The sequence below is a fragment of the Apium graveolens genome, chromosome 2, assembly GCF_009905375.1.
Source record: "Apium graveolens cultivar Ventura chromosome 2, ASM990537v1, whole genome shotgun sequence".
Classification (NCBI taxonomy): Eukaryota; Viridiplantae; Streptophyta; class Magnoliopsida; order Apiales; family Apiaceae; genus Apium; species Apium graveolens.
Window position 1 is genome coordinate 231909219 of NC_133648.1, and position 11804 is coordinate 231921022.

The window sequence follows — 11804 nt, forward strand, 5'->3', positions numbered from 1 at the left end:
TAGTTTTGTTTGTTCAAACTTGTAAAGCGGCTGTGAGCTATTCAAAGCTTCACAGGGTTCTCAATTAATATATATATATATATATATATATATATATCAGATACTTTCAAATCCACCAGAAAGTTTTAAAAGCTTGTGTTTTTATTACTTAGTGTTTTGATTTCTATCTCTCTTTTATTCCGCACCATTGCTAATCAAACACTGTTATATGTATTAAGTTAGAACATTTCAAAATCAAGAAAAAGTAGCCAAAATTACATTCAACCCCCCCTTCTGTAATTCTTGTTGTATTGTTAGGGAATAACAATATTCATTAGAGAACTCTGAGTTATCGATAAGTCAAATTCCACTAGAGAACTCAGAGATATCGATAAGCCAAAATTCACTAGAGAACTCTGATTTATCGACAAGTCAAATTTGACCAGAGAAATCTGAGTTATCGATAAGTCAGTAAACCATTAGAGAACTCAGAGATATCGATAAGTCAAAGTGAAAATATGAAAATTATAGATCTCTACAAGCCAAATTCTCTTATAGAGAACTCAGAGACCTCTACAAGTCAAATTTACTATGGAGCATTAGAGATCTCGATAAGTTAACATACTTATCGAGAAGTCAAGTTCTCTATAAGACTAAATGGAGATCTCGAGGTAAAATCTCAAAGTACAGAATTACAGATCAGTTTAATATCTAAGATCAACAATCAACAAACAATCCAAACAGCTGGATTGACAAGTCTACAAAAAGCAGCTTGAAGGATATGCAAGATTAATGGTGAAGATTTACTGACAAAGGAAGATCAAGATGATCACAGGATGCTAAATATATGCTAAGCCAGAAATAGAAGATATACTTTTCTATAAATGGAAATGACAAGTGACTGTTAACAAAAGCTAATAGCATGTCTTATTGTACACTGTGTAAACCAGCAGTTAACTGAGTTATAAAGTTAACACTGGTCCTTTAATCAGAAGTAACATTTTAGATAGAATATCTTGTAACTCTCTCAAGAAGAAGCTAAGCTCTTTATCAACAAATAGCCTAGAAATTTTGTAGCAAAACATTCTTAATTTTAATATAAAATTAAGTGTGTTTTGAAGATTTGTGTTCTTTATTTTCTACAAGCTTAATTTTTGCATGAACACATTTTTACTACAAGATTTAATTTACTTTGTTCAACCATAAACATTCAAGAAAAGCTCAAAAATAGTAAAACACATTCACCCCCCTCTGTGTGTTATTCATTTCCTAACAAGTGGTATCAAAGAAAAATCTGAAAGTAAACAGATTCAAGATCTTGGAAGAATGAATACACAGAAAATTAGTAGAATAAAATTCCTACCTTTGACAAAGCTAACTACACTCCTTGGAAGAAGAAAATGATGTTGTTTATCAGGATGGCCAATCCACTCTACATTCAGATCCTCAAGAATGGGCCCTTCACCCCTATGGTTAGAACTGAGAAATCTACAGATAGAGACATGGTTATCCCAACTCATTATGCTCCAAAAGATCTTTCTGAGTATATAGAGCCTGAAAAGTGAAAGTTTCTCTGGATAGTGGCTTGCAATTAATATTAATTGAGTCACTTGACAATATGATGTACAACAACACTGTGACACTGCCAAGAAAATATGGGAAAAGATTGAGATACTCTATGAAGGAACTAAGGAAGTTAGATCAAATCAGAGAAGGATACTAATTTTACAGTATGAGGGTTTCATGGCTAAGCCAAAGGAAAGTATTACTGAAGTGTTTGAAAGGTTTAATAAGCTGATAAATGACTTGCAACTTCATGATAAATATTATGAAGCAGAAGAAGTAAACTTAAAGTTCTTGCTTACTCTCCATGATCATTTGGAACAGAAAATCTCAGCAATCAGGGAATGGAGAGACTTGAGTAGGATAACACTGGAAATTCTATATGGAATTCTCAAAACATATGAACTTGAAATGATTCAGAGAAAATCATTGAGATCTGGCCAAGGACATGTTGTAGATGGCTCAAGTGCTTTAATTGTCAATGAGAGCCAAACATCTATTGATGAGCCAAGATCTCAAACTCCAGTTACCTCAACAAGTGAGCAAATAACAAATGATTCACATGAGCAAGTCATTTTGAAATTGAAAGAAGATGAGTTCTATACTCTTGATGAACTGGATGAACTAGATCAGTCAATGGACTATCTGGCTAGAAAATTCTCTAACATTAGAATAAAGAAGCCAAGATACTTCAAGGGTAAAGGATAGTCTTTCAATAAAGACAGCAGCTGGAAAGGAAAAATGAAGTACACTTCTGAAAGAAAACTGGCTATAAAATTGGATCTGTTGACAGATCTAAGATAAGGTGCTTCAACTGTGATGAGTTAGGCCATTTTTCTACAGAATGCAGGAAACCCAAGAAAGCAAAGAAGGATAAAGTTTATCTTAAACTTGAAGCAAAGTATGAAGCTCTTCTGAAGAAACAGCAAAACAAAGTTTATATTACAGAGAGTAAAAGTTGGGATGACTCTGAAAATGATGAAGATGAAGAATTTGGAAATTATGCACTCATGGCCTTGGAGCAAGGAGAATCATCCTCATCTAAATCACAATTACCAACTCTTACCACAATTGATTTAAATTTGAGTCAATATAAGGAAATTGTAGAGAAGATGAGCACGGAAATGTTTCACATCCACATAAGCATGGTTGCTGCTAATGAAGAAGTTAGCAAATTAACAAAGATAAATGAGAAGCTTGAAAGTGAGAAGCAAGAAATTAAATTTTTGTTGGTGGAGCTTGAAACTTTAAAACAAGAAAATGCATATCTAAAGAACAAGCTCAAGTGTGAAAGTGAAATTGAAGCAGTACTAAGGGAGAAGCTGGAAAAGAATGAAGTGAAGCTAAAATCTTTCAGAAATGCATCCGAACTGGTTGGACAGTACCATGAGAAAAACAAGCCATGTACAAACATTGCTATTGGCCTTGACTATGATGCTATGAATGACAAAAAGAAGACTGTAAGTGATAAAGGGAAAGCAAAGAAAACTGAAAATGCTCCAACCTTTTTGAAAGAGGTTAATGAACCTATATTCAAAGCATGTGAAGTCAACTTCAGTGAAGAAGAATTGATTATCAAGCAAGAAATTGCTGATGAGGACAAAGAGAAGAAAGCTAAAGAATCAACTCAGTCTTCCACTACTGAAGAGAAGCTCATGGACAAATAAAGTCCCAAGACACCTGTTAAAGAAACCAAAACTGAAGATGGAAGAAAGAAAAAGAAAAATAGAAATGGAAAAATAGGGATAAACAAAAGCAATAATTTTGCTTATGTTGCAGATGCTCCAAGAAAGTAATGTGAAAAATGTGGCTCTGTGAATCACCTAACTCACCTTTGTAAAAAGGCAGTTAGCAAGCCAACTAAAGGAGCCTGCAAATACAATGAAGCAAATGCAAGTGATCCCTACTCCTTTCATGATAAGTTTGACGGCATTCCTTGCAACTTAAAAGTGATGAAAAGTTGTCACAAACTGAAAATAGACCTCAAAGAAACAAAAATTGGGTCTATAACAGAAAGGGAAAATGCTCAATAGTTAATGAACTCTATTTTATCTGAAACTACTCATTCTACTTCTGCTAAATCAGTTAACAAGAAGAAAGTACCCAACACTGCTTGGTTTGCTAAACACACTTAAAACTCATTGTGTGCAGGGCAAAGTGAAGAAAGTCATCTGGATAATAGATAGTGGATGTTCCAGGCATATGATAGGTGATAAAGCCCTGCTATCACTGTTTGAGGAGAAAACTGGCCCTTTGGTGACCTTTGGAGACAACAACAAATGATTCACAATGGGATATGGCAAGATTGTATCAGAAAATGTTGTCATTGATGATGTAGCACTGGTAGCTGGTCTTGAAGTGAATCTTCTCAGTGTTAGCCAATTTGCAGACAAAGGCTTTGAAGTCTTATTCAACAAAGAGAATGCACTTTTATCAGCAAGAAAACTGGTGAAGTTGCTCTAAAAGGAGCAAGGAAAGGAAGCTTCACTACTAGAAAAAGTAGAATAGACATCACCTCTTAGACATCGGTTGCTTTTCTGACCGATGTAAAAGGTGTTTTCTAGATCGGTTTTTGGCAACCGATGTCTTTTGTTGTTATAAACATCAGTTGTTTAGCACAACCGATGTTATATGTCTGTTTTAAAAAAATTAATCAACGCACCTTCCCCGTTCCCCCTTAACCAAATTATTCATTCCCTCCAAGTGTTTCCCCCCCTTGTTTTTTGACTTAGTAAAATTTTCCCCTTTTTTCACCCACATCTTCCCCCTCTTTTTTATTAAAAAAAATTAAAATTAAAATCAAAAACTGAAAACTGAAAACAAAAACAAACAAACACATTTTATCCCTCATCACTCTCTCATCTCTCAGTTCATCACTCTCTCATCTCTCATTTTATCCCTCTCTCAGCTCTCATTTCACTTTCCTGTGTAGATTTCACCTTGCTGCTCTCATCAAGGTTGCTCTCATTTCCATCATTGCTCTCGTAGATTTGGGGGTTTCATTGCATTAAGTCAAAGTCGGAGTTGAAGTTCAACTCAGAGTTTAAGGTTGTAGTTCAAGTCGGAGATTGAAGCTAAGTTGGAGGTTAAAGCTTGAATTAGGTAAGTTTTAAACCCTAATTTCAGAATTGGGGGTTTTAATTTGAAACCCTAATTTTTAATTTTTAATTAGTTTAAGCTTAAACTATCTGCACCTGCTTGTTTGAGTTGCTTGTTACATATTCTATAGTATGTAAATTAGTTGTTTGTCATATAGCAGACCCTAATTTGCTTATGCCTGTGTCTTTGTTTATTTTATTTTGTTTAAATGATAGGATTTTTGTTGCTCTTTTCTCTGTTTTCTCTAGGAAATGCATGTTATTCTCAGTTAAATAATGTAAACATTATTTTATAGTAAGGGGATGATAGACGAAATTCGCTTTTTGTTCTGTATATGTTGTTACAGCATATATTTTACATATAAAATGACAGGAAGATGGTTCTGTGTAGAATTTATAGTATAATATAAACATCTTTCATCTATTGATAGTATAATGTAAACATTAAAATGCATGCCCTGTCTTGTACTACCAAATCGATACAAGTAGATTACTGAAAAGGATAATGACATTACCTTTTCAGTAATAAAAATCAACTTTGATTTTTGATGTCATACTTGGAATAAATTTTTTTATAAAAGAACACTTCACTAACACATACATATGGTGCTTATAAAGAAAATAATTACCTGGTAGAGAAGAAGGGTTACCTGGGAGGAGTTAGAAAAGCAGAAGTGGTTGGTTTGGGAATGTAATCTTTGAGCAAGTACTTAATAAACCCACTAAAAGTTCTGATTCTTGTTTGAGAAATGATAGTTAGCATGTGAATAGAGTTTTCTTGGCCTATAGAAGCTAATTCTTTATGAGCATCGACGTCGGGTGGTGGTTAATTCTGCTCATTACAAATTATATTAATTTGTTATGTTTATTGTCTAGTGGCGTGCTCAGCTTTGTTCTGTGTTTCGTTTCATCATTTTAATCAATCAGTGTCGTGTTCTGCTTTGCCGGTAATTATACATAATAATACATATATATTACTAATTGTACGTTGTTTTTTTGAAATATTTGATATGGAAATTAGGTAGGAAATAGGTTATCCTACGAATATGGAGAAAGATTGGATTTCAAAAGAGAGGGATTCGTTGGAATATGAAGTCGGGGTTGAAAAGTTTTTGATTTACGCCGAAGAAAATTGTAAAAATCATAAAAAAATACCTTGCCCCTGCTGTAAATGTGTTAATTTCAAAAAATTTCCGGTCAAAGTAATAAGGGGTCATCTCTACGAGAATGGTTTTAGTCTTGGGTATATTGATTGGATTTGGCATAGATCCAAGACTGGTAGGTCGTCTGTTGGTAGCACAGTGCCTCCTCATGAAGAGGAGCAGAATGCAGATGCATTTAAATCAGCCTTTGAAGCTGCATCAGAAGCGGCTGCTGCTGGTGCTTCACAAGCTGCTGTGGTTTGTGAAGCAGCATATCGTAATCCGGGGGGTAAATCAGGGGGCGATGACTACGATAAAGACTCGCATGATTTTAAGAGGTTTGTGGCCGATGCTCAACAACCTTTATTTGAGGGTAGCGACTTCACAAAATTAGATTCGGTGTTAAAATTACATAACTGGAAAGCGAGATTCGGTGTGAGTGATAGCGCATTTAGCGATCTTCTCTCTACAGTTGGCTCATTCCTACCTCAGAATAATGCATTACCTGTTAACACATATGAAGCAAAGAAGACTCTTTCGAATTTAGGCCTCGAGTATACAAAATTCCACACGTGTCCCACTGAATGTGTTCTATACAGGGGTGTAAATGAGACTGCTTCGGAGTGTCCAGAGTGCAAGCTATCTCGCTGGAAGGTGGGTAAGGATGGTAGAGAAAGGTATAAAATCCCGGCAAAAGTTATGTGGTACTTTCCGATCATCCCGAGATTTAAACGGATGTTTAAATCTTCTTCGACAGCTGAGTTGTTGACATGGCATTCCAACCAAAGAATTCATGATGGCCAGATGCGCCACCCTGTCGACTCTCCTTCTTGGCGGAATATCGATTACAGGTGGCCTGCCTTCAGAAGTGAGCCAAGAAATCTTCGACTAGCTTTGTCGGCTGATGGTATTAACCCACATAACAATGGGCTGACTAATCGGTATTTTTGTTGGCCGGTAGTATTGGTAACATATAATCTTCCTCCGTGGTTATGTATGAAGAGGAAATTTATGATGTTAACTATATTGGTCTCCGGTCCACATGAACCAGGTAACAACCTTGATGTGTTCTTACAACCGTTAGTTGATGATTTGAAAAAGCTTTGGGAAGAAGGTGAACCGAATGTATACGATGCCTTCACAAAAACTTTTTTCACTTTAAGGGCGACTTTGTTATGGACGATTAACGATTTCCCGGCATATGGTAATTTGTCTGGCTATGTCAACAAGGGTTATTTGGGTTGTCCAGTGTGTGGTGATGATACCGTTGCTAACTATTTACCTTATAGTAGGAAAATATGTTACCAAGGTCATCGTCGGTATTTGCCTAGGCATCATCCATACAGGAAGAAGAAGGCAGCCTTTAATGGTCAACAAGAGTTTGGACAGCCAAGGCAACCCCTTTCCGGACAAGAGGTGTTGGCACAACAAGAAAAAAATAAATTTTCTTATGGAAAGGAAGTAAAGAAGTCGAAGAAGGTGGACTGTGCTTGGAAGAAGAAGTCAGTATTTTTTGAGTTGGAATACTGGAAATTCCATCACGTTCGTCACTGCCTCGATATTATGCATATTGAGAAAAATGTGTGCGATAGTCTAGTTGGGACGTTACTGAATTTAAAACACAAGTCCAAAGATAGTGAGGCATCTCGGCTAGATATGATGGAAATGGGGGTTAGAACTGATTTAGCTCCAGAAGTAGGAGAAAAAAGAACTTATCTGCCTCCTTCTAGTTTTACTCTAACAAAAGCTGAAAAAAGAAAAGTGCTGAAATCACTCTCATCAATGAAGTTGCCATATGGGCATTCCTCAAACATCAGAAATTGTGTATCCATGGCGGATTTAAAGATATTTGGGATGAAGTCTCACGACTGCCATGTATTCCTTTAACAATTACTCCCGGACGCAATTCGTTCTGTACTTCTGAAGAATGTTAGAGTTAACATAATAAGACTCTGCTTCTCTTTCAACACTTTGTGCAATAAAATTGTTAACGTATCAAAACTTGATAAATTGCAAGCTGATGTGGTATTAACCTTATGTGAGCTCGAAAAAATATTTCCGCCTTTTTTTTTTGATATAATGATACATCTAATAGTACACCTGGTCAGGGAATTGCGTTTATGTGGACCAGTTTTCTATAGATGGATGTATCCATTTGAGCGTTTTAATAAAGTGTTGAAAAGTTACGTGCGAAACCGTTATTTTCCAGAAGGTTGTATAGCCGAAGCATACTTGAAAGAAGAATCTGTAGAATTTTGTGCTGAGTTTTCTAGAAATAGTTTGACAACTGCCGAACTTCCGAAGGACCAAGGCAAACTTTCTGGTCCATTATCGGCTGCAACAGTTAAATCTGTTGAAGAGAAAGAACGAGATGAGGCGCATTTACACGTCCTCTTAAACAACAGTGAAGTGTTTCCATATGTTAAGTAAGTCACTTTTCTTTTTCTTTTATTGATTAATTTTGTATAAGCATTATTTTAGTTTGTAACCAAAAAAATTATGTATTTTCAAAGGATGCATAAGGAGTTGCTTGAAAAAATTTATGAAGGAAAAAAAAAGACTATTCAGTGGATGATTGGGGAGCATAATAGGCTATTTGCTGATTGGTTTGAGAACAAAGTTATGACTGAATTGAACGAGAAAGTTGAAGGTGTTTCTGAAACGATAAGGTGGCTAGCAGGAAAACCATCATTTACTGTTTTGATTTTTTGGGAGTAGATTTAATTATAAAAATACAGTAATCAACAAGATTTATTTTGTATACAGGAAGAGAATAAAAAACAGAGTGAAAGAGTGGGACAACGGAAATATCCACACCGAGTGTCAAGAAAAGGATACATCGGATTGGAAGAAGAAGAAGTAAGAGTCTTATCATTTTTCTTGTAGTATTCATATTTTCAATTTTATGAATGTATCTTAATTTTTTTGTAGAAACGCTCGGGGAGGTTGGAGCCTGAAGAAAGGCCAGATAGGGCAATTATATGGAAAAAAACCCGTATGACAGAAGATGGGACTCTTGACCCAGAACTGGCAGAAAAAATTCAACAAATTGTAATACTTATTATAATTTTTTGCTTCTTTAATTTTCCAATCATACCTAATTACTCTCATGGTTTTAACAGGATTCCTTACTCGAAAAGCAAAGAAATGGTGAATTCAAGCCGGATGGAACTAATGATGTACTCACCACTGTATTGGAAACTCCCGAGAATGCGGGAAGGGTTCGTGGGGTTGGAAACTTCATACCTCCAACATTGTACTTCGATTTACCGAAACAGACAAGAAATCACGTTACCAAAGAGCAGTTTCATAATCTTGAGTTGCAAATTGCTGAGTTGAAAGCTTTGGTTGCTGGGGGCAATCTACATTCACCAATGTCTGAAAAAGCAAGTTGTCCTGGGGTAAAAGAACAAGAACAAGAACAAAAGAACAGAAGGAAAGTTACAAAAGATTTGATGGAAGCTGAATTGATGACCGTTGAGGATAAAGATGGTGCAGATTTTATTGTTATTATTCCTCCTCCTGGTCCACCGGGATAAAAGGTATACAATTACAGTGTATACTTGATTGATTTCTATGATAATATTGCATGTTATTAAATTGTTTGAGCCGATAGTGTCTATTTTGATTTATAATTATAAACTATAGGGTCCTCGCAAATGTGAAATGGCAGTGGAGAGCATTGATAACAAGGTAGCTTTTGGTGTTGTTTTTGATGACGGAGATGGAATGAGTAGAGCGGTTCATGGAGTGCCTCTAGAACCAGGATTTGTTCGTGTTGGGGTGGACGGAAGCATCCAGGACGATGCTTTGGTGCCTGTTCCTGTGGTTGGTGAGATAGAAACCGTCCAGCAAGCCATCGGTTCTCATTTGGCATGGCCCAAAGACATGATCATATACACCTCCACTACTGGTTCCGAGGTATATAATTTAATTACAAACAAAGTGTCATTATTTTTAGGAGGTTGTACAAATTTGCACTAAAGTGAATAATACCGGTTATATGCTTAAATATTTATTTACAGAAAAGGAAAAATGCGCGGAATGTGAGTGAGGTGCAAAGAATGCATAATGCATTTAATTCTGTGAAGCCAAAGGACAATGTGCCTCCTCGCTTTAGGCTTTTGTACAAATTTGCATCGACAGTGATGAAGGAAAGTGGAAATTCGATACTGGTTCCATGTGATTTTCAAATCTTTGGAATTGAAAGAACTATATATTTGCTTCATGAGAACATACTTGAATTGCTAGAGTTTAAAATGATTGGACAGTCTGCTATATCAACATACATGGCGTAAGCTTCTTTTTATACTTTTTTAGAATCTGGTCTCATTTTATATAGTAATGATCTATTTACAGAAAATGTAATTTGTATTTTTTTTTATTTTTTAGGTATTTGTATTCAGTGTTTCGGGATAGGCCGGGTAGAGATTTGTCATCGATGTTTGCTTTTCTTCATCCGTCCACATACAAGTTGAATGATGAATTTAATGAATATGTTGTGCAAAGGCTGAAAGATGGAGTTCTTCGGATGAACTTTATGCCTTATAACTACAAGTATGTCTCTTTTTGTGCGTCCTATTTTAAAATATTGTATGGCCTTGATTAGTCATATAGTTGTTGGTAAATTAATTATAATGTATGTAAAATTGTCGGATATGTATTTTTTAAATTACATTTTGCTCACTTTAATTTGTTTATAATGAAAACAGTTTACATTGGATTTTAATTGTGTTTTGGGAATCAGAAATTTTCATCTTTAATCCATTGCCTCATCATCCTCATCCCCAGGACCTTGAAAAGGCTTTAATGTGGTAATTTTTTACTTCAATTTACAATTATATATTGAATGTAATCGATAATTGACGGATTTGACACTGTATTTTATAATTATAACATTTACAGGGCAGTGAGATCTTATAATGCTCAAGAAGGTCGGGTAAACAAGAATCCCAAAATTAAAAACCTTGTTGTGAGTATTTAGTCGATTTTTAAAATTTTTCATTTTTGTAAAATATGGAATTATGATTAATCTTCGATGTCACTAATTGTCAACAATTTATTGGAATGTATAGGGATGCCCTAAACAACCAGGTGGCACAGAATGTGGATATGTGGTCATGCGATATATGAAAGATTTAATTGAGGACCAGGAGATGAAGCTGCTAGACAAGGTATATTTTTTACTTTTCTTAATTCTATGAATATTACTTTTCAGTTGGTTGAGGAATGACATAGGTTTATTTGTGTTCCAGTGGGCCTCCAAGAGTCGCAAGTCTTATATAGAGGAGGACCTTGACATCGTTCGCTATGAGACACTTGATTATATCCAATCCATCATATAGTTGTTGGCGACTCTAGCTTGGCAACTGGTACCTATATTACAATCTGAAAAACACCTTTATTTTGGTTACATGTATTCGGATTGTAACTAGTAATTAGAAAAGATTATGGATGAATGTCTAGTACTTCATGTTTGGTGGTTTAGATTTGAAACTATGTAGCTAGTATGGTGGGATGATAATTTGGATGTTTGGAGATTGGGATGTTAATTTGGATGGTTGGAGATTGAATGATAGTTTGGTAAATATTGGAGCTGAATTTGGTTGTTAAATGGCAATTGCTTGGTTTTCTGGCAATTTTTTGGCATCCGTGTTTCTGATTTTTGCATGGATAAAACAGGTGATCAGACATCATTTTATACAAACCAACTGATTTTAAAACAAAGCCATTTATCATCATTTTTTTGACATAAAACTGGTGTTAATGTAATACTATAAACATCTGCTACAAAATAAAAAAATGATGTCTATCAAAGCTTGATACATCAGTTCTAGTTGACCATTGACATCAGTAAAAACCGATGTTAAAGACTACAACAAAAAAAACTTGAAACAAAAAACTGATGTTATTAAGCATCATAGACATCAGTTTGTCAAAAATAGACATCAGTTACCAATGAAGAACCGATGTCAAAGGTACTATTAACATCGGTTGTTTGATGAAAACTGTTGTTACTGGT

At 35.2% G+C, this 11804-nt stretch overlaps 1 protein-coding gene across 1 annotated transcript; it reads left to right on the plus strand.

The window, feature by feature from the left end:
- The first annotated feature begins 9448 nt into the window (after positions 1-9448).
- LOC141697561 (uncharacterized) lies at positions 9449-11015 on the plus strand. Its single transcript, XM_074501999.1, has 7 exons — positions 9449-9703; positions 9808-10076; positions 10175-10339; positions 10495-10596; positions 10688-10754; positions 10858-10956; positions 11001-11015. The coding sequence occupies exons 1-7, from the start codon at positions 9449-9451 to the stop codon at positions 11013-11015; spliced, it is 972 nt and encodes a 323-aa protein (XP_074358100.1).
- The last annotated feature ends 789 nt before the right edge of the window (positions 11016-11804 follow it).

Coding starts and splice junctions, on each gene's coding strand:
- LOC141697561 (XM_074501999.1), top strand. CDS start 9,449: ATGGCAGTGGAGAGCATTGATAACAAGGTAGCTTTTGGTGTTGTTTTT. Junction 10,340..10,494: donor TTTATGCCTTATAACTACAA/GTATGTCTCTTT, acceptor TAATGAAAACAG/TTTACATTGGATTTTAATTG. Junction 10,597..10,687: donor CTTGAAAAGGCTTTAATGTG/GTAATTTTTTAC, acceptor TAACATTTACAG/GGCAGTGAGATCTTATAATG.